Raw genomic sequence first — 23,296 nt, 5'->3', positions numbered from 1 at the left:
CCCTCTTCACGTGGGGCTTTCTCAGCATCATGGCGGCGGGCTTCAAGTAAGTGCAGCAGATCGGCATGGTTTCTCTGTTCACACTGTGATGAAAGTCATTAAACGACATACTGGTTTTGACGCCGGTCGCTGGGAATCTTACAGTTATAACCATGGGGAGGACATCCGGGCAATGTGGCTGGCTTAGTCCAGCTGCCGGACCTCCCTCAGGTTTACCCTGGTTTAGGTTAGCCAGCTACCGTCTAAACGACTTTTGCATGTTTTGGCAGGACTGCAGAGCCACTGGAGTATCACAGGAGCTTCCTGGTAAGTCTACCTCTAAACTAGGAGGTACTGGTAGGACAGGACCCTGCATTACTGCTATTATCAGTGGGTATTACTAAGGAGATGGCCATACTTTGCTGCAGTACCAGCCTCTACTCTTCTGGAGAGACTTCATACTATCAGTGTTGGAACATTGCTGTGAGAAATCGATTGCATTCAGTCACAAAAGCCTTAGTGAGGGCCAGATTCTGGCTCACAGATGACTTTCTAACTCTTTCTCAAAATGTTTGATTTGATCACTTCAGAAAACAGCTTCACTGCTCCACAGTCTAATGCTGGGAAGGCTTCCTCTTAGAGCTGGGCGATATTACTATTATTACTATTAATTATTATTATGGTAGTAGTTCATGAAAAATCACAATTGTCTCCTTACCCAAAACACAATCTACGAGCCATGAGGCATTGGGTCTGAATTTTTGTTATGATTTACAAAATATGCTTTCTAAGCATATTTAGGATATTGTTAGGGCTTAACGGACACTGATCAACTGCAGGTTTCATTACCAACAGTGTCATTAGACTGGTTTAATTAGACGAGATTCAGCAGATGTTGATTTTTGATTTAGAAATTTTTGATTTGATCACTTCAGAAAACAGCTTCACTGCTCCACAGTCTAATGCTGGGATGGCTTCCTCTTAGAGCTGGGCGATATTACGATATTTTATCGTATCGTGATAAAATTGACCCCTTTAGCCGTAGATTCATGCATTACTGCTCCAGAGCGTGCCGCTTTATCGGCAGTGCTTTCCTGTTGAGATTATACTAGCTGACTGCGCATTTGAGCTGTCAGCAATGGTAGTAGTTCATGAAAAATCACAATTGTCTCCTTACCCAAAACACAATCTACGAGCCATGAGGCATTGGGTCTGAATTTTTGTTATGATTTACAAAATATGCTTTCTAAGCATATTTAGGATATTGTTAGGGCTTAACGGACACTGATCAACTGCAGGTTTCATTACCAACAGTGTCATTAGACTGGTTTAATTAGACGAGATTCAGCAGATGTTGAGTAAGAATCACTGTATCCAGTACGGGAGAGTATCTGAATAGTAGTTTTTAAGAATCTGTCACTACTGATGGTTTTTAGCCTGTGATTACATGTATCGTGAAGAATGTTTTTAAATATCGTGACATAGTATTTTTGCCATATCACCCAGCCCTACTTTATACTCCTCTGACCCCTTTAGCCTTAGATTTATGCATTACTGCTCCAGAGCGTGCCACTTTATCGGCAGTGCTTTCCTGTTGAGATTATACTAGCTGACTGCGCATTTGAGCTGTCAGCAATGGTAGTAGTTCATGAAAAATCACAATTGTCTCCTTACCCAAAACACAATCTACGAGCCATGAGGCATTGGGTCTGAATTTTTGTTATGATTTACAAAATATGCTTTCTAAGCATATTTAGGATATTGTTAGGGCTTAACGGACACTGATCAACTGCAGGTTTCATTACCAACAGTGTCATTAGACTGGTTTAATTAGACGAGATTCAGCAGATGTTGAGTAAGAATCACTGTATCCAGTACGGGAGAGTATCTGAATAGTAGTTTTTAAGAATCTGTCACTACTGATGGTTTTTAGCCTGTGATTACATGTATCGTGAAGAATGTTTTTAAATATCGTGACATAGTATTTTTGCCATATCACCCAGCCCTACTTTATACTCCTCTGACCCCTTTAGCCTTAGATTTATGCATTACTGCTGCAGAGCGTGCCACTTTATCGGCAGTGCTTTCCTGTTGAGATTATACTAGCTGACTGCGCATTTGAGCTGTCAGCAATGGTAGTAGTTCATGAAAAATCACAATTCGATAATACCCAAAACACAATCTACGAGCCATGAGGCATTGTGTCTGAAGCTTCTGTAGTTCTGCATTGGAGCTACAGGGCAATTGTAATAGACTTTGGGTGCCGAACATGCATTACATTAGTGTTGTAGCTCTACCGCAAAACTTTAAGCCGTTTATGGTGGTGATTATGCACAATTGTATAACTGAGTTGTTGTTTCAACTACCTAAATTCACTAGTTAGGTGCGTCTGGGGGCTCATAAGTGGCACAGCCATTGGCTGATCTAACCATCTACATGTTGGTTGGTTCAGTCCCCAGTTATGCCACAGCCATCTATGGCTGGGAGTCCCATAGAGCATCGTTGATCTTGCTCTCTCTGGGTCGGTAGGATGGCTTTCCACCCTCCCTTGCATCCTCCTAGCGCTTGTAGCATCATGTGATGTAATGTGATGTGATGTGACTGGGGAAGTTATAGTTAGAGGTGGAATTGGGAATGACTAAACTGAAGAGAAAATTGGGGGACATAATTAAAAAAAGGGTTGTCTGGATACTTTTGGATATTACGGTATAGATTTAGGGACGCTCATGTGTTACAAACATGCTTTTCTTCACACAGAAAGAAAACTGCCGACCAGATGGCAGGGAACTGGGAGAGTTCAGACCCACAACGTTAAATATTGGTAAACCGTTTCGGAGTTCCTCACCGTTATGAATTTATGTGTACAATTGAATTGTGGTGCAGGTGTATGGTTATCCCAAAGATGCTGAACCTAGAAGAAATAAAGGCCTCTGCCTCTTTACTGATGTGTAATTACTGGATCAGATCTAAACTGAACACCGTCTCTATGTATCCTTTATATGCAGGTTCTATAAGCACAGCTGATGGTTCAGCAATGGTGAAAATTGGGAACACTACGGTGATCTGTGGCATAAAAGCAGTAAGCAGCATCCTGTACTCCTCAGATCAATACTTGCTGTCCTTCAAATAAACACAACAAACACTGACTCCATGTTTTGAAACAGGAATTAGCGATGCCCTCTACTGATGCTCCTGATAAAGGATATATTGGTGAGTTGGAATGCATCATTCTTAAAGGCACTCATCTCTGATGCTGACTAAAGTCTGACTTGCTCTTCCATGTTTCAGTTCCGAATGTAGACCTGCCTCCACTGTGCTCGTCCCGATTTCGGCCGGGGCCACCTGGAGAGCAGGCGCAGGCAGCCAGCCAGTTCATCGCTGATGTCATCGATGGGTGAGATGAGTTTCTTTGTGTCAGTGACTTTGAATAGTACTTTCTAGGAATGTGGGTGAGGAAAAGTGATTTAAACATTCGGGGCCGGATTCTCAAAGCCACCATACCGCTCTTATGGCCCTCTTAACGACCTTCCCGGTGAGTCTCAAAAGCAATTGAGGTTGTTATATCAAAACACTGGGATTAAACCTAAAGGGCAGGTGGCACATCAGCAGCCCCTTATCTCAATAATGACTTTCAGGAGGAAAAGAGTGAGGAATGCATGACACGCAGTAAATGGTGCTCTCCTAAAGTAGTGAAAACAATAGCAGGAACATGTTTTATGCATTATTGACAGTGCCTAATATGCCGTTGGTATGCCACGTCCCCAAAACAGCTCACTGTATGAGACCTCTGAAGGTGGTAGTGTAGTGTCTGGCACCAAGCCGTTGGCAGCATGTTCTTTAAGCTGCATGTTCGTTTTTACACTCCTCGGACCAGGCAACCTTTTGCTCCAAAGCCCAGTTTCATCGCTCACGTTCGTTGTAGGTGCTTTTGACTGTGGACAGGGGTTAGCATGGGCACTAGCATGGGACAAGTCCGCAACTACACATGCCCATATTAACTGGTTTATGGCATACTCCTATCAATCATTAAAACTTTCCTTGCTACAGTAGCCCTTTTGTCAGTTCGGACCAGACAAGGTACTCTTCGGTTCATTTGCTCAACAATGAGTCCCAACACCCTGTCGCTAGTTTGCTCCTCCTCTGACAAACCAGTTTGTTGTTGTATGAGAATCACCTTTCTTTCTTGATTTTACTCTGCTGGACTGCTTGGACTGTCTTAAATTTACACTAGAATCACACCACTAGATATGACTGATGGTGACAGCCAGAATGTTGGGAAACACCAGAGCAGTCAGTTATGACGAGATTTTTGCTGGCTATGACTGACCTAAATGTTTTGAAAATCCGGCCCTGGTTATTAATCCTTGTTTTGGAGGAACCTTCACTCCACGTTTCTTACTTTGTGGTGGATTACCAGACCTGATTCATCTACAATTGCAAGAAAAAGTAAGCAAGCTCTTTAGAACTACCTAGAATTCTGCATTGATTACTAAGAAAAAGTGACCTGATCTAAGTCACAATTCTAGACAAACACAATCCAAGCAGGTCCTGAGAAAGCAAAGCAGCCCTAAACCATGATGATGAGCTTTTGTTGCTGCTGTACATTCCAGAGGAGTTCCAGAGGAATTGTAAAAGTATTTAGGTGGTCTTGGGTTAAAAAACAAAAACAAAAGAAATTGCACAGCAGCGGCTTTCTCTGAGGTGTCCTTCCCTTAAAGCAATTCTTTAGTGTCTTTCTAATGTTGAACAAGTTTTTGCAGTTTGTAGAGTTGTCTGTAGGTATTTTTGCTAACCATTAAGTTCTTTCTCCTGTCTCAGGATTGCCTGTTGTGCTCCTAAAGTGATCTTAACAGTGCACCCACCACTAGGCAGAGTAGGTCTATTTGTCTAAACATTGATGTACACCCAGGTGTTGAGCAGTTCTTTGGTAGCATTTTCCAACTTCATGCATCACTAGAACACATCTCCTGAAAGTTGTTTGCATCGAGGCATAGCTCACACCAGCCAATCTTCATGCAGAACATATTTATCAGTAACAAGGCTTTATGTGCCTTTATTTAACAGGCAAAACACCCATAAAACCCAAACCCTCATTCACTTACTTTTTCTAGCCTGCATGGTGGACATTTATTCAGTGTACTCAATGGGTTCACTTACATTTTGTTTTCTTGCAACTTTAATTGTCATTGCATTTCATCTTAAAAGTAAACGTTCTTCCTAATTGCAGCTCTAAAATAATCAAGAAGGAAGACCTGTGCATAGAGAAGTCGAAGGTAGGACATTACAGTTCCACTAAATTGTGTCTTCATCCTCAGTTTCATCCTCAAACATCCTTTTAGACTTGATCTGTGCTGTCTGTGCCTTTCAGCTGTGCTGGGTCCTGTACTGCGATATCATGTGTTTGGACTATGATGGAAACGTCCTCGATGCGTGCATCATAACCTTGCTGGCAGCGTTAAAGAATAGTACGAATTGTGAATTCTTTCTAAATTTGAATTCTAGCGCTTCTATATATTTATTCACTGCATCTCTGTGACTAATCTGCTGCTTTATCCACAGCCCAAATTCCCAAAGTCACAATTAACAAAGAGACAGACTTGGCTGAGGTTGATCTCCAGCATAAGAGGCATCTACAGATCAATAAGCACCCTGTTGCCTCCTCATTTGCAGTGTTTGATGAGTAAGTTTCATTTATTTGATTTTGCTTTGTGACTGATGCCATTTTCATTAAAGGTCGTCTACTGTTTGTTAGCAATTTCCTCTGGGGACATGTACTACAGAGCTCCATTACTGTACCTTTATTAAAGAGCATGTAATGCAAGTCTACTCCGATATGCACACAAATGGCATTCTGAGAATGTACTGTTATAGAACACTGCAGTTTTCAACTTAATTACTAATGTGCCACTTCCACATTGAACCTTGAATTATCACAGGCAAGACTCTTGAGGTTTCCCTGTGCTTAAACGTACACCGGACGCACTGACTTAAACCATAAGAGCTCAGACCAGTTTTGAATATTGGTTCAAAATAATTAAATCTGCTAAATATTGTAAGGCTACAATCCCGATGTAACGTGTCGCACGTCATTTTGTTCTTAAAATGGGGTCAGAGCTTGATATGACATTTTGTTAAAGTTTGAATTGCTAAATGTGTGTAAACAGACCGTTCAGAGGCAAAAATACACTGTTAATAGGAGCTGGTTTTGTCTCAAGCACTAACCAAGCACACCAGAGTTTTGTAAATGAGGTCGTGTGTACACACATTCACAAATAGTGTCACTTGGGGACCTTATAAGTGAACGTGGAGGACAAAGTACTCAAAACTTTCCATAGCTTTTAACCTCTCCATGGCCTCTTGTGGGTTAACCCACTGAAAATGAGTCTGATCTGCTAATGCAGAGTCCTAATCCTAGCCCTTTATAAAAGAATCTCGAACTCAGCTTGCATAAGGGATGTGTGAGACCAGATCTGTCCTCTCTTGTGCAGTACGGTGATTATAGTGGACCCTACAGCAGAGGAGGAAAGCCTGGCTGCGTCAGTAATAACTGCAGTCACAGATGAGGACGATCAGCTATGCGCTTTCCACAAACCTGGTAAGAAACACATTTTCTTAGTTGTAAGTGTGTTAACTTTTAAATATGGCATAAATCCTCTATAGGACATTCATGTGTGTGCTAAACATATGTGACATTGCTTGTTTTATTTTCAGGAGGCAGCTCCTTATCGGCAGAGAAGCTTCAGGACTGCATAACCCGTTCTGTGACGCGGCATCGGGAGATTGGCAGGCTTATCGACAAAGTCCTAGAGAGCACAAAGCCATCGAAATGAATACAAGACGACTTGTCTTTTATCTAAAAGTTGTATTTTTCACTGTCAATATATATTTTCTTTTTTTTTATCACAATAAAACTGCTGACAAAGACCATTTACAAAACATCTGCCTCAGTGTTCAGAAATATCTTTCACACCCCTGATCCTGAAATTTCCCCATAAGAATATACATAGACTGCCCCTTCAGTACAACGAAATGCCTTTTTTTTGTTGTTGTTTTTTTTAAATGTGCTGTAGAAAAACTGCACACGTAATTGCATGCTGGGAGAACAAGACCCATCGCTCCACCATCCAGCCTTCAGGAAGTTTCTTTCACAATTTGTTCACCAGCAGGAGTTTGAGGCACGTCTGTAGGACTCTTTAGAATGCATTCGACCGTCTTCAGAATACTCCATTCTTGGGCTAGCGGGCTCCCACAGAAAGGGACGTCAGGAAGGAGGAAATGAGAGCATTCCTTAGAGGGCTCTAAAGGAATTCTCATTTCATATCTCTTTCTTTAAAAAAAATAGGATCTTAAATAAATGTCCCAAGCTCTAAAAATCCTTGTTCAAAAGTACACTCATTTTGGCCTGAGGTCAAGTGAATACACTGTGTCCTCAGCTATAAAGTCAACGAAAAGAAAAAACAAACGAAAGAAATAAGGAAAATAACGTGTGGTCGTCACAGTCAGTCAGGAAAAATGCTGACCAAGCACAGTGTCTTCCTCATTATGGGCGTGTCCTGGATGAGTGGATCGAGTCCGTAGTCATGATTTGGGGAGGGGTTGAGGCGTGCTGCGTTTCCTCTTACTTCTTGGTTGGTTGGCGGAATGTTGCCGTGGCAGCGCTGCCTGAGCCCCCGCTCCCGCCGCCATAGCCATTTGCTGCTGCTGCTGCATTTGATGTTGCAAGAATTGCAACTGCATCCAGAAGAGAGAGAGAGAGAGATGTTAAAGTTTGTGTCTACAATGGAACAATGCACAGCGCCTCCCCTCACAGTCCGCCATCTCAAATCATCGAATCTTCCTCTTTGAGAAAGTCTACAACTGAATCCTTTACTTTAGAAACTCTAAAGTAACTGTTGTTTGACATGCCCTTGTCAGATTTGCTTCACCACCTGGAGGTACACATAAGCTTATCATCTTACAGGAGCATCCACCCACAGGGCATATATATATATATATATATATATATATATATATATATATATATATATATATATATATATATAAAAACGGGAAATAATAAGAATAAGGTGTTAGCAACGTAGTGAACTGTCCCTTAAAATCATCCTGATGCTCCGCTGACTTGTAATAGGGATAATGGATGTCTCAGTCAGAATGCAGCTAACTGCACTATGTAACTTTGGTGGAGCTCTCAAGATACCAAACTATGTACCATGAGCTCAAAGCATGATCTGCATAAAAATACAAAATCTCACATAATGCTGCTTTAATTTGCCTCGATCCCTTAACTTCTAGTGGGAGGGGCTTATCATTAATGCACAGCCCAGAGGACAGCACTGGAGGTCTTAAGAGGGAAATGGCAAATCCAAGTCAACAAGGGCATGTTAAAAACAGTACTGAAATGGAAGGGATGCTGTGCTTCTCAAGCACACTTTTTTTGGTGGTGATTAGACCCAAAGCAGGTCTCACTATGTCTGATATTAATGATTCAATATGACCAACTTTGTATTCGTAAGGTTTGACTGTTTACATTATGAGTGCTCAGCACGTGCAGCAGATTCCACTGAAGCACAGCAACTGTGAGAGGAGAGAGGAGCCTAGGCAGCTGTATGAAAACATACTTGGTCCATGAGCGAACATGACTGGTGAGTTGGCAGAAGCTGGATGAGGCAGAGAGGGAAGGCAGGAGGGGTAGTGACAGTGGGACAGAAATAAGAGGGGCAGGGGACGCAGCGTGATGAAGGGAACACATGAGGAAGAGGAGGAACAGTCAAGCAGCACCAGTGGCACAAGAGCTCGGCAAACAAACAGCAAAAGTCAGTGTTTAGTCGTCTCTGATCCTGAAAGCATGAGTGCACACACACACAGCCTTGCCATGCTCTTTTGGAGTACAATGAGTGTCAGTAAGTCAGCAACTTCAACTCCTATCACAGCTTTAGCTGTTACTGGGTTTGCATCCTGGATGTAAGTTTTAAATGTACGACAATGATTTTCATAGGGGAAGCTAAAAATAAATGCTAGACTCTCTTGCATGTAACGGTCAACCCACAAAACCCACAAATAGGCATATAAATGTGTTCCCAAAAAAACAAAACAAAACAAAACAAAAAACATGCTTTATGAGCAGCTGGAATTCAAAACCGGCATGCCACAAGCTCTACTTGAAAGTATTATTGAATGAAAGTAATTATTTAATGTATTGGACAGGCAAAAAAACAAAAAAAAAAACAAACAAAACTGAAACATAGTAAGAAAAAGCCCCTGCAAATGTCACTATGAAAGTATCTATGAAATACAAAAACAAAAATCAAGAGGAAAGCCATGGAGGATGTTATTAAAGCTATTGTTGTGAAAGACAGTAGCAGATGCTGCAGCTGTGTGGCATAAGGCATTCAATCTGTACAGTAGACACATAGACATCTTACATACAAGACTACAGCCCTGTTTGGGGCGGCTTCAGTAAAACTCGAAAAGGTAGTGCCAGCAGACTAGAGAAGAATCTTATTATGTGGTATTTTGTGAAATACCACAGTAAACAAGGCATGTCTGGTTTTCTTCAGGGATGCGATTACCAATTTAACTCCCAGATCATAAAAATGACTGGAATCTTCCCGATATGAAGCAAAAATGATAATGAGGATTTGGCACAAGGGCAGACGGTCCATTAAGCAAGCCTCAATTTGAGCTGGCAGTCTGGTATTAAGATGTCTATGGGTGGATGAGGTCAAAGTTGCTGCATTACTTGGATCTGTGGCTGGTGCTGCTGCTGGAGCCTCGGGGACGGCAGGCTGGACCCAGAGCCCTCCAGACCACAACCCAGCTGGGACAGCACTACCGCGCCAGCGCGGGCCGAGGCCAGCACCGGAACGAGGGGGAGAAGGAGTAGGATAGAGGGCAATTGGGGGTGGGGGTGGGGTGGGGGGTTGGGAGGAGAGAGAGAGCGTGAAAGAGAGGGAGAAGAAGACAGGGGAAGATGGATGGATGGAGAGAGAGAGAGAGAGAGAGAGAGAGAGAGAGAGAGAGAGAGAGAGAGAGAGAGAGAGAGAGAGAGAGAGAGGGAGAGAGAGAAGACAAAGGAAGGAGGGCAGGGGTGGAGGGGAAGCCAAGGACAGAAGGAATAATAGGGAAATAAGGAAAGAGTTTGAGAGAGAGGTGATCAGAGAGAAGATCAAGTAGAAGACGAGAGGGATATAGAGAGACAGGGTAAAGAAGAAGGGAAGGAGGGGGAGGTAGAAGGAGAGGCAGAGGGGTAAGGAAGGAGGGAAGGAAAAGAAAGAGAAAGATGACAAGGTTGAAAGGGAGGGAAATATGGAAAGAGATTGAGATAGAGAGGGCATGAGGAAAGGGGGGGGGCGGAAGTAGAGGTAGAAGGAGAGGGTGAGAGAGGGGATAGGAGGAAGGAAACAATAGAAACAAAATGTAGAATGTTGCAGAGAAATAGGGAAAGGGGCATTGACCTCAGGTAAATCAAACAACGAACCCACAGAATCAAAATGGAAACAATCTGATTAACTGTACACTACAAGTTATACAGCAAACTATTAGTACATCTACTGTTGTGTTAGTACCTGTTAGAGAGACACCTGAATGTAGGTATGTGTAGATCAATAAGGAAAGAGGAAGAAAATGAAACACTAGATATGAGTGTGAGGTGTGACGGCATGTTTGCGTGTGTATACACACCTGCTGTCTGCGGAGACATGAATCCCCCCACCCCAGTGAGGTTGATGACAGCAGTCTGTTGTGCAGCGAGGCCCTGCTCTGCAGTCAGTCCCTGTTCAGTCTGCTAAAGGAGACACATTTCCAGTTACTGGTACTGTTCACATAGACGTTACCGGACACCGCATCTACCATCCAAGCGGCTATGAACCATAAAGCTTCAACAGTCTTGCAAGCGTCCCGCCCCACTACTCAAACAAACCCATCCACTCCAGCCAGCCCTGAGACTTTCTCCAGCTGCTGCTCATTTCATAGAGACGTCAGCGATAGGATGTCTAGATAGGACGCTCTAGAACAGCGATGTAATGCCACTTACATTTCTATGTTTGTCACTGCTGTTGGACTCACTGATGTTAAAAGGCTCTCTGTGGACGAACTGGACCACATTCTGTCCAACGGGCACCCATGAGTTAAAATCAGAGGAAGGCTTCGAGTTTTATGCTATAGTGACGGCCATTATGGATAGAAGTATTGGGACACATGATAGTTTAACAGTTTTTTTTTTCAGAAATCAAGGGTATTTATTCAAGGGTATAATATTCCTGTTAAATGCACAATGAGGACCAATAATCACCTCAACAAACAGCTACTTTGGAGTCGAAAGCAAGTATTCCACAACATCAAGCTGCTTGCAACCTGATATTTTAACTGAAGAGCTAACAGTATCAACACATGAAGAGGACTATTAACAGTGAACTAAAAAAAAAAAAAAAAAAAAAAAAAAATCAAATTTGCTCAATGCTCAAATTTAGACGACATAAAGCATCTGGTGTGAAATTGGCTAAAAAAAAAAAAAAGAAAGTTATCTTCCCCAGGTATGTCTATGCTGTTTTAGGAATGACAGGAGGCCTTGCGTAAAAGGAGGGACATATTTTACAAGTGTAGCACTGCCAGCTAGAAAAAGGGGAAATAAAAATAAATAAAAAATAGTGAGAATACATAGTCTCTCATTACTCTTGACACACAGCAGGCTCCTCTACACACTAATGCTGGGTTAAATAAATGGGCTAGAAACTTTAAACAGTAAAAGCAAAACACTGTACGCAAAACCATATCATATAATAAACTAAAATACATGCTTAAACACCCATGTATACATGCTTAAAATCATTAAGCACACAGTGTTGTTTTTTTCCTTGCTCCAAATTATTATTTTTTTTATGGTGTCATGATTGTTTTCATAGCTGCTCGAATATCTTTGTAAAAAGTTTTTTTTCTATGTCTAAGAAGAAAAGGAACAGGATTTATTTCTGGCAGCAGGGCCACTGAAAAAGGTCCCCCCCCCTAGCTTTATTGTGCTTACTAAGGAATAAATGAGAGAGAAACACATTTATATAAAGACTGTATGAAGTGTAATTTGTTTTATACTATTCACAGTCACATTTCAAAGAGCATACAGAACTATATATATATATATATATAATTGGAAACCAACAAATAAAATAGGTTTTTTTTTTTTAACCATAGTGGCAGTGAGCTGTCTTACAGACTGAGTAGCCTCTCAATATTCACAGCACCTCTCTTCAATAAGCTCATTCAGGCTGACTCACCGACTCCCCCTGTTGTTGTGGGCTGGAGGTGGCAGATTGGCTGCTCTGTTGTTGTGGAGAGAACTGCGAGAGCTGCTGCTGCTGCAAAGAGTTAAAGATGAGCGGCGTACCAGGGATCTGAGGCAGCAGAGGAGGACAATAAGAGATGGTAGATGGCAAGAATCCACCAGCAGCCTACATTAACAGCACTCTATAAATATTCCGTAAGGTAGATTAAGACCCAGCCTCCCTCACCTGTAGAAGATTGAGTGGCCGCAAACCTTGGGTATTGTTCAGGCCAAAAGGACTACCTGGAGGCATGAAACAGCACGGAATGCGAAACATCAAAATTACAGTGCGTGCCTGAATTTTAGGTAAAACATAAGCAAGGTCTGTTTGTTTTCGTAAGGAAGAGTGAAGAAGTGAATACCTGCAGGAGCTGCAGGCTGCATGGCAGGCAGTGTGCCGGACATTAGGCCTCCTGGAGGCAAAATTCCACTCAGGTTTATCCCAGGTGTCAGCGTACCAGGACTACAGCCCAGCATGGGGTTAGAGCCAGTCATTAGAGTCTGGGGGCTGCTGTGTACAACATAATCACACCCAAGTAAAAACAAACCCACACACTCAGATCAATCAAAACAGACCAAAATACCCAGTATAAAATGTAAGAACAATGTAAATGTGTATTATAAGAGGACATTATGAGAGAACAGTATTTCCCTTGATGGATGCAGAATGCAATACAGCAAAAGATGAAGGGGAGTCTGAAAAAAGCAAAAATAAAGAGTACCAGACAGGGCCCACCACGTTGATGAAGTTCAGCCCCGCAGTGTTAGTCATGACCTGGGACGAGGTGGTGCCCGTGCTGATGGAGGTGGGCAGCGGGATGGTCATGACGGGCAGAGCCATCTGTTGCTGGGCAAAGGGCGCAAGCAGCGCCGGCTGCTGGGACATGGCTGGGTCCTGGGGGGTGGGTGTCACCGATGGTGTGGCGCCCTGAACGTCTGTTGGATGCGGCGTGGAACAGGGGGTGTTGGTTGGGGTGGGCGTGGATGGCTTGGGCGTTCCTGATCCTGAAAAGATAGAGTATATATATATATATATATATATATATATATATATATATATATATATGGACATTTCTATTCTCCAAGACAGTTATACTACATGCTAATAGCCATTATAATCATTGTCATATAGCAGGTATAATACAAGTCATGAGTTATGAAATAGGGGAGTCATAAAGGGTAACTATAATCAGCTAGAAGACCAAAGTTTGAGCTCATACCAGCAAGGATGTTCAAGTACACATACACATAAAGTACACAAAGTACACATTAAAATAAATAAATAAATAAAAACAAAGCAAAGCAGATGGTCAGGAGTCAAGCACAATTTGCTCTTTCTAAGTGGGTAGGATGGTAATCCTTCTCCCACAGTCACTCGCGTGATGTGAGCCAGTAGCGTGGCGTGATTGTCAGTTTTGAAACTGGCAGCACCTGTTAGCTCTCATTCTCCCACCTTAGTTGCATTATGTGTGATATGTGGAGACAAAGTAAGTGGATGAAATTGGTCTTGGGAGTTGGCTCTGAATTTGGCTAAACTTGGAAAAAAAAAAAAAAAAAAAACTTCACCAGAATGTAGCAGTACAGGGCATGTACTCACTCTGCATGGGGGAGAGTGCAGCCGGAGACAGCAGGCCAACCTGGCCTAATTCAATGGAGTGCTTCCGTGACAGAGATGGACCCTTATTGGGCGGCGGGGTTGGGCACTTCAGATGGCCACTGGGGGCTTGCGTATTGTAGGGATTACCTGGAAAACCAAGGGTGGTTTTCACTAGTACATTCAGCAATAAAGCAAACCAAGTCATATAGAAGTAACAACATGTTTTTCTTTTGTTTGTTGTTTAGTATATTTATATTACTAGTATATTCTAAGACTTATAGAATGATGGTGTTTGTTGGACTTGGGTCATCAAAACAGTTTTACTAAACAGAACAGAAGAGTTTTAACTTGGTATATGTCCAGCACAATGATGTACAGCATCTTACCTGAGGAGCTGGTGGTGGAGCCAGAGCCAGAGGGCAGTTTAATGGGGGGAGGTTTGTGCTTCACTCCCTTCCCCAGCACTGATGACTGGATCAGCGGTGAGAATCCATCCATCTTAATGGACAAAGAACAACCAGTAATGCATCAAAATAAAGTTAAAAAACAAAACCTTCATCAAAAAAAGCCCCCATTACATATGTGGTCTTATTGATCCTTATTGATCCTCACCTCCATCTCCCTGGTAGGCGAGAGTTGGCTCGGGGCTCCCACACTACTGGAGTTGTGCAATATCTTCACTTCACACTTTACATCAGTCTCATAAACATCCTTATATTGAGCCAAAAACCTAAAGCAAGGAACAGAGGATTAACCACACATGGCAGTACAGACACATGCACACATTTACCGATTTACTGAACTCCTGTGCTTACCGTTTAGCATCTACCTTCGAACCAAGGAGGAATCTGGTAACAGTGAAGGGGAAAAAGTCAAATATTAGAAAAAGGACATCACCAGAAAGACCAGCTGATAACATGAGCTACTGCTGTGTTACTGTTATAGTACAGGATCCTTTCCCATCCCCCCCTCCTTTAATTGCCCCATTTCCTTAATTAATCTAAAATACAAAAAAATGCTTCTTACGGTGGGTGAATGAGGTGCAGATCTGAAATTTCATCATCTGCTTTAGGGTCTTTGGCGCTGTAAATCTTCCCATACACCAACGGGTCTCCCGTAGACTGGAAGATGGTGATCTTTGTCCTCTGAGGCTGGCCACCCACTTCACACTCAAAAATATAGTCGTCCTTCACATCCTGTACAAAGACAAAGGACCAAGTTGTTCAACAGACCTACAACCAATGCAGCTTAACTTAACAGACGTATGATACAACCCAGCTGCACCCAAATCTTACTGATTAAAGTTAAGGGTAAGAGACGTTACCTGCGCAGGCCAAACTTGCGTAGGCTGAGAATCCTCTAGTTTGACTGACTTCTCCACTACAGCATATCTTTCCACCTGTAGCCAAAGCACAAGTTAAAACACTGACACACAAACACTGAAGATGAATCTGTTTAAATGATGAACTCCAGTAGAATAAAAGGACACTTAAGATAAGAGATAGAAGAAGGATAAAGAAAATTCCTCTATAAAGAAACAACAGAAGACAATGCATTATTGTAAATTACCTACCCGAGGCTTACAACTTATGACAGGAGTTATTGCTCTTACGTAACAGCAAATAAAAGAAATAGCACATAACAGCTATGGATGGAAACAGACGTACGCATTAGAATTACTTACATCAATCTCTGCTGGGGCAGTAAGCTGGCAGTTATTCTGTTTCCACATGTCCACGCACTGCAAAAGGAAGACAGATGCTTTATTTCATAAAAAAAAAAAAAAATGACATTGCAATATTTTCAGATATTGTGATATTAAAAACATAGAATTGTCACCAGATTTATCCAAAGTCCACAATACAACATGTTGTGATATTAATAATACACTTTGTGTATCCGAGATTCGAGTAAAATAAACAATGTTGGGTAGATATATAATCAGCCTCTGGTCATGCGAAATGAGAACAGTGCAAATCTTTTGTATTAAACACAAGGGGCAGCATGATGTCCCTCATTTAATTTGCCTTATGGGACACTGTGTGTAATTTGCATTATATGACAGCCCTACTGCACACAGTTTATTTAATAATAAAAAAAGCCTATATAATTCAGTAGGCACAGTGCTGATTCCTGCACCCTGATGTGCTTCACATCTTAACCAATATCCATATGTAAATAGTAATGTCAACATTTCACAGGTTATATACATTAAACCAGTTCATTTTAAACAGTGCAATAATGTGTATAGAGTATGTATAGTGTAAGTTTATGTGTATATGTATATATTCTTTGTTTCTTATTTGGGGGACCATGCACCTATGTTTTAATGTGATGTGACAAACAGGATTTGGTTTGATTTACAAGATTAACAAAGATTCACATGTATAAGTCTGCATCTAAGCATTGTAAGAAGAAGTATAAGCAGTATCTTACATTGCCAGCCTTGGAGATCTTGAGGTCTGCAAAAGGTGTTGATTTCCTGTCTTTCCTTTTGTGAAGGTAATCAAGCAGTCGGAGCTGGGGCGGTGTGGGGAGATGGGCCAGCTCCTGCTGCCGGTTCAATGCTGCTCGCGAGTACCTCTTAAAACACCTGAACCACAGAAGAACAGCAATATTTTAACATAAGCTCAACGAGATGCCGTTTAAAACATCTTTTCTTTTAATGCATAATCCTGCACTTGGCAAATCTGGCAACCCATCTATCCTTATAAAAAACACGGTTTTACACAGCTCTAACATTCAGATATTTCTTTAGCACTTGACATCCTGGATCAGCTGTTTTACTACAGGATTAAAACTGAACTATTAAGTGGTAGATCACCAGGACTGGATCTGGGCACCCCTATTTAGACAAACATTCTTTCTTGATTCCTAACCACATTAACGCTGTGTTACATAAGGCAGAAAAAACTGGGAGGTAAAAAAAAAAAAATGTAGAAGCTGCTCTGTTTTAAAATATTGAGTAATCACCCTCTTTAAGCATTAGCCAGCATACAGAACCAGAGTACACTCGTTCTTCCACAACTTCAGCAGATGTTAGCCTAGCCTGAAATTAAGACAAGATTCACTCTTTCCATTAGTTCTACTGAGGGTTATAAAACTGCATTCCAAACACACTGAGCCATCCATCCTCCTGCCCTCAACACTCTTCTAGCGAATACCAACAACACTCTCAGAGGGTGACAGACACTGACAATTATTTAAAGTATTTAACCACATAACCATACACACATGCTGGCCAATATATATATACACACAGAGGGCAGCCCATTCCCTGTTATTTGTAGTGTGTATATTCACCACAGACGTAGACCGTGCATCTGCTTGTGACAACAGAGTAGATTACTTCTGCAAGTCACAGGCAAAAACTCAAAACAAAATTTCAGACATATAAACATGATTATATGCAGGCATCAGTCACCGTTTCATAGAGCGTGTGTTCATCTTCTGCTTGTTGTAGAGCAGACGGTTGGCGGTGCAGGTGACCGAAACGGAGGGGTCCAGACATAGAGGCTCTGCTGTGGCCAGAATCAACTGGCTTTCCAGCTGCAGCTTATCATCCTATAAACAGGAATATGAGAACACCCAGATCTGGTGAAGAGATCTGTTACATTCTGTTTAAGACGTATAACTAAATGATGACACTGCTTAAGGCCCATTTGTGCACGCAAACCAGGGTTCTTCAATGCCCGTCCTGGAGGGCTGGTATCTGGCACAGTTTGGAGATTGTTCTGCTTCCCCTTCCTAGACCAGCTTCATCATATTAATTAACTGCCAGGTTTAGTGGGTGTGTTTGAGCAGGGAAATCACCAAATGTGCTAAATACTTGCTCTCAAGGACCAGAAATGAAGAACGCAGGCGTAAAGACCTTTCTACCTGTGTCCACTTGTGGTGATCACTTGTCATGGCATGGACATCACAGATCAGGGTCTGTAAAAAGGAAACAATATAGTGGGCCTTATAAAGAGCACAAATACAAATAAACAAAAAGATATCAATATAAAATGGCTAAAACAGTAGCATATACTGCCTAGACCAGTTCTCCACCTCATGCACTCTGAATGGTTTAGATTTTGGATTTGAGTATTAGCTTGGGGACTCTTGTTTAGCGGTCAAAACCCCATCTGAATCTATCCTAATACTTACCTGCATAGTTGGTCTCAGCAGTACATGGTGGCTCTGATAAGAGGGCATCTTAGCATTCCCAGACTGTCGGTAATCTCGGACCTCTGCGATCACACAGCCACAGTGAAATATGTTCACCTGAGGGGAAAAAAGGGCATTTAGGTGACTTAGAGTACATGTGCTTTATACAGATTTAAAGAAATAGTTAATAGTTGTTAATAAACAATGGACATATGACCGTCACCAATGCCATCTCTGTAAATACACACCCAAAAACACCCTCATCCCACTTAAATTGCACTAATTTCACTAATAACCTTTCCAATTATAGCTTCAATGTGTAAATAATGTCTATCCGTGCTATTTTACGGTTTTCACAGGTTTACACAGCCTGCAAATATATTAAGCTAAGTTGGCTGCCCACCGCTCTGGGTGTGTGTTCTCACTGCCTTAATCACCAGTGTGACTGTGTGTGTGTTCACTGCCATAGATGGGCTAAAAAATGTTTTTTCTAAATGTAAACTGATGACAATGTTGATGGCGTGCAAAAAGGTGGAACTCGGCAGTGTAGAAGTACAGCGCCGGACAGTCTGTGGCATCCACATAACAGAGGCGCAAGATGGAGGAGTGAGAAATCCAACTGAAGCTTGTGTACGGAAGCTTACAGTCCCTTGCTGTTTTTGTTTTATTTAGCTGACAGTAAAAGGACCATTGAACAAGTGATGTTAGAGCTTCCACCCAACAACGTTGCTTACTTGAGATTTTTCTAGAAGGTCCACCAAGATAGGAGGTAGCTCCTCAGCATCCAAGTAGTCCAGTAACTCTCCTTCTTCATACGGAAGACGAATTGTCTCTGAATCTGACAAGAGACATTCAAAAGGTGAGGTTTCATGTGACAAATGTATGTACAGCCTCATGCGAATGTTTGGGGATTTTGCAGGCCATGCCTATTTTTTTTTTAACAATAATGTTAAAACATTTTAATGTTAAATTACACAAATAAAGTTACAAATTCTTAAAAATACATATTATAATGTGCAGAAATGTGTTGTTAGTAGAGGATGAGAATATTTTACCAGGGTGACTGAACCTTCCTGCATGACCGAATGTACTGCAAAAAACGTCCGACATGCTGCGTAATGTTAGTGCTGAGAAAATGAGCAAATGTTGAGGAATTAACATAAACTGCATACCAGATCCATTTTTGCCTCTGAGCATCAATGAGTATCCTTCATTTCCAGGGTACAGGTTGACCACCAGGCACGAGACTGACTCCTGTGACACCAGCTTCTCTAGTAGATTCACATTTCTTCTAAGTTTCTGTGGGAAGAAAACATATTGTGGCATTTTGTGAGTGCATTCCTCTGTTAAAAACATTAAACCTCAAATGTCCATATTTTCCCTAATATGTAAAAATAAAAATGCAAAAATGCAAAGAATATTTTTTTTAAAAATACTATAAATGCTGCAATTTAAAGCTGCACATGAGAACAAATCTGGTTTGCTAGTATTACCTTTAACTCTGGCTCTTTTTCACACTCTTCAATGTACAGTTCATAAAGTTTCTGATATAACGACTTCCTCCCACTCGAAGAGACCCTTCTCCTAGACGGTCGTTGTCGAGCACTTTCGACGATGTACTGGACACAGAACACACATTCTTCAGCATGATCGAAAAACAAAGCACAACCTTTTGCCAATGACGTACGATGAATCATGAACTACGAAAGAGTTGCCCAACACGGACGTCGTACCTCAGCCCGATCCAATGCATATTCTAGGACTTGTTGCTGCAAAACACAACAAAACGTTGGTGATGGTACTCAACATGCATATCTGCTGCGCTCACACCAATTTGACGCAAAGGTCATCTCTTAACCTCTAAAGTGAACCAGGTTTAAAAAAAAAAAAAAAAAGAAAACACCACCAAACACATTCACATACACACACAGTGAAGACTAGCTGATGTGGATGTTATCTAAGTAGATTCAGAGGACAAGCAGCACTCGCAAGCTTACCATTGTGATCCACCACCAGTTGCTGCGTGACAGGAGGTGATGCTGTCCTTACCCCAAAACTGTCACGTCCATTGACAGTCCATTCAAACCCTGGAGTCAGAAAAGCAGTTATAGCTTCAGAAATGTTCTCCCCACAAGACTTCACCACTCAGTTCACTGCGTCTCATCAAGCCAGTGCACAAGGCGTGGGTGACACGAAAAGAAAATAACAGGAAACTTAATGAAGGTCCATGAAGATGCCTAGCCAGCCAGTTAGCCTAAGCACTGAACATTGTGTGATCACCTGGCTAACAGTAGGAGCAACACACCGACGGAGAGCGTTAACTGAGAGTCTACGAGAAGCAGAAACGCCAGGCTGTGGTGAACAAATGCGGTGCATGAGCATCTCGAGGAGACAATAACCTCATCGTGTTACCAGGCTAACTTCATTGCTCGCTCTCAGGCAAATGGCAGGCTAGCTGAGGCTAATGCTAACTGGCTAACAGCTCCGCTGCTCCCTCAGCCTGCTGCCAAAAAAGCTGCAGAAGTTAGGAGGGCTCTGCGAGCGGGGACGCGGGGGCATTAAGGGACGGTTGCAACGAACAGAAACACGGACTTGCCCAGTGAGGCGCATCCCCGCAGCTCGAGAATGCACAGCAACAACCACGAAAAACGCTCCTCCAGTGCCTTCAATGAAAAAAACTCACAGCAGCCATTTTCTTCCAGTGTAACAACAAAATCCAAACTTCCGGCGAGAGAAGGAGGCGGAGCGGCATCAGCGGAGGAGTCGAATCGGAGGACTCGAAACGATTCGAACGAAAGTCGAGTTCGAAAAATAAAACTTTGGAAACTTACGACGTTAAGTTTGTTATTTAGCAGTGAAATGTTAGATGGGCCCTTTAGCTCGATGATAGGTGGGGTGGCGGGAGGAGGAGGAGGTGTAGCTACATACATGTGGTTAATGTTACCCCACCCCAGTGCTGCTGAATGTTTAAGGCATGATAGCTAGATGAATAGGCTTTTACCGTCTTCATCTTACACCCATGGGCGCTGCAGATTATTTTGGAACTCATGCAAAGATCATATACTGTATTGATGAAGTATAAAATACTTCATGAATACATCTTTAGGTCCCCTGCCAGTCGCAGGTCCTTAGGGTCGTCCTACCTCCACATCTGCACTGTACCACCTCTTCTCAGTCCATGAATCCCATCACACACCCTGCAGGTATTTATAGCTCTCATGTGCAAATCAGTCTGGATGTCAGTTCTCCAAGAAATATTGATCATATTGAAAATGTATTTAGGTAATGTGATAGGCTTGGTGTTCAGCATTGGGTCAACTAAGTTGATACATGGACTAAGTTTTGAATGGGAAAGTGTGTGTGTGTGTATGTGTGTGTGTGTGTGATTGAGGGAGAGACAAGAGGGCTGAAGCACACTCATGGGCACCATCTGAAAATATAACAGATGGAAAAACAAGGTTTATTAAATCAAAGAATCAAATCTCAGCTCAGCTGGGCATGATGACACTTTAGCCAAAACTTGTATATGAACATGAGGTAGATAAGCAACGGCACAAGGATGCCCATCTTCACAGGCCCATGTTCATGTTCTTAGCCAGGCTGGCTTAGATTATTCGAACCCACACTTAAATGGCCTGTGGTTCTGCTTAACATGCTATAAGTGTGAGGATATGCATCAGATGTTCAGTTTGATGTGGTATTTAGGAAAGGCTTCACACACAATTACGCAAGTACGCTCTGGGACAGGCCGAAAGAGACTTTCATGCAGCCACTTTCTGCAGAGGCCATTCTGCCAGAAAAGCAAAAATCAATGATGATATTTTAAATTAACATAATGATGAAATATTGTACTCTATAACTCTTATCAGACTGAGTAGAAAATTATTGGCTGCCTGTGTGTGTTGTGATTTTGTTGAGCTGCTAGCAAAGCAATGAGCAGTGAAAGTGGACAGGTGAGCCTCCACAGGATCAACCTTTACAGGTATTGCTTAGCAGTACAATGGAATATATCCTCCATGTTTAATGCATACACACACACACACACACACACACACACACACACACACTAGGAAGAACTTGGTTGAGTTAGGGGTGTTGCTCAAGGGCCCCTGAGCCATGATTGTTGAGGGAGGTGAAGGCACTGTTCCATCACTCTCAGCAACCTTCTTGTCCCAAGCCCACTTCTCTAACCTTTAGGCCGTGGTGTTGGCTACCCCCTTGAATGTTGACTTGCTTGCTCACTACCAAGATGAAAACCAAAGAACCAATACATATTCAGTGAATTCTACTGAAGACAAAAATAGCACCATTGGATGACTGAAGCACCTTTAAAACACATGATTTTTGTAATGCATGCCTCAAAAGCAAGATAGTAATTGGCCCCTTTTATTGGCTTCCATGAAGCACACTGCAACTGCATCTGCAACTGTAAAATGTCCAAAACGTTTTTCTATAGCCCATTAAAATACTACTACTACTACTACTAATAATAATAATAAAATGTTGGATTATTCTATTAGGAAGGCAGAAATCATTCAGATCAACATTTCTCAGTCCAGTCCTCAGGGATCACCAGACCCTCCATGTTGTTGCTGTATCCTAGCTCCAGTACAGGCGTTCAGTGTTCCTAATCACACAAGATTGTGAACCAGCTGGGAGGCTCCAGGGACTGGAGTTGAGAAACACTGATTTAGATGTCCTGAGCAGTGTGTGGAAAGCAAAATGGAAAGACTCACTGTTGACCCTTGGTAGTGAAAGGGAACTGCCATGCTCTAAATATGGACTAAAGCATTTGCTTTGGACCTGCTTTTCTAAATGATCTCTGGTATTGTAACACTGCAACTGATTCTGTGCTAAACAAGAACCTACAACCTAGGTCCTAAAGACACTGATACAAACCCAATTTTCCTGCCCAACACACTTATGATCCTGACACAAGGAGGGTGTTGATTGACACATGCCTTCTCCAACGCATGCACTACCAGCCACTGTGCAACCAACACACTCCGAGAAAAGCACACTAAAGTGATGGGGGGGGCTAATTGGCCACTCAGGCTCTGGCTGCTGATGGCAGACAGCATGACTCAGGATTCAAACCATGGGGCATAGTGGCAGCACCTTAGTCAGTCACTCAGACCATCTCCGCTTTTTAGTACCTTTAAAACATATTTAAAAGGTAAAGTCCAACTGTGTACCAGTACCAGTGGCAATTCTAACTACCAATACAATAAAAAATGTTTAAGCTTTTCTTTTTAAAA

The 23,296-nt window shown here is 42.1% G+C and overlaps 2 protein-coding genes across 5 annotated transcripts; one reads left to right on the top strand and one right to left on the bottom strand.

The window, feature by feature from the left end:
* Nucleotides 1-2: 2 nt before the first annotated feature.
* Nucleotides 3-6,915, top strand: exosc8 (exosome component 8). The gene is made up of 11 exons (XM_072658104.1): nucleotides 3-46; nucleotides 270-306; nucleotides 2,737-2,800; nucleotides 2,985-3,058; nucleotides 3,144-3,189; nucleotides 3,268-3,373; nucleotides 5,207-5,252; nucleotides 5,348-5,444; nucleotides 5,539-5,659; nucleotides 6,468-6,574; nucleotides 6,691-6,915. Exons 1-11 carry the CDS (start codon nucleotides 30-32, stop codon nucleotides 6,807-6,809), a joined length of 834 nt encoding a protein of 277 aa, XP_072514205.1. The 5' UTR covers nucleotides 3-29; the 3' UTR covers nucleotides 6,810-6,915.
* Nucleotides 6,827-20,754, bottom strand: supt20 (SPT20 homolog, SAGA complex component). Of its 4 annotated transcripts, none has more exons than XM_072658101.1 (24): nucleotides 20,635-20,754; nucleotides 20,036-20,125; nucleotides 19,772-19,807; nucleotides 19,532-19,657; nucleotides 19,211-19,337; nucleotides 18,773-18,876; nucleotides 18,039-18,155; nucleotides 17,769-17,822; nucleotides 17,314-17,453; nucleotides 16,326-16,482; nucleotides 15,574-15,630; nucleotides 15,214-15,288; nucleotides 14,916-15,085; nucleotides 14,705-14,737; nucleotides 14,502-14,619; nucleotides 14,276-14,387; nucleotides 13,890-14,036; nucleotides 13,015-13,297; nucleotides 12,655-12,800; nucleotides 12,480-12,535; nucleotides 12,246-12,362; nucleotides 10,660-10,762; nucleotides 9,719-9,807; nucleotides 6,827-7,710 (listed from the first exon to the last, which is right to left on the bottom strand). In XM_072658101.1, exons 2-24 carry the CDS (start codon nucleotides 20,036-20,038, stop codon nucleotides 7,558-7,560), a joined length of 2,523 nt encoding a protein of 840 aa, XP_072514202.1. In that variant the 5' UTR covers nucleotides 20,039-20,125; nucleotides 20,635-20,754; the 3' UTR covers nucleotides 6,827-7,557. The 4 variants fall into 4 exon arrangements, with proteins under 4 accessions (XP_072514202.1, XP_072514203.1, XP_072514200.1 ...); XM_072658099.1 differs by having other exon boundaries at nucleotides 6,828-7,710; nucleotides 12,655-12,803; XM_072658100.1 differs by having other exon boundaries at nucleotides 6,828-7,710; nucleotides 10,660-10,759; nucleotides 12,655-12,803.
* Between the last annotated feature and the right edge of the window lie 2,542 nt (nucleotides 20,755-23,296).

Source organism: Salminus brasiliensis, chromosome 16 (assembly GCF_030463535.1).
Source record: "Salminus brasiliensis chromosome 16, fSalBra1.hap2, whole genome shotgun sequence".
Taxonomy (NCBI): domain Eukaryota; kingdom Metazoa; phylum Chordata; class Actinopteri; order Characiformes; family Bryconidae; genus Salminus; species Salminus brasiliensis.
Note: the sequence above shows the minus strand (reverse complement) of the source record. Positions and strands in the feature narration are given on the sequence as shown.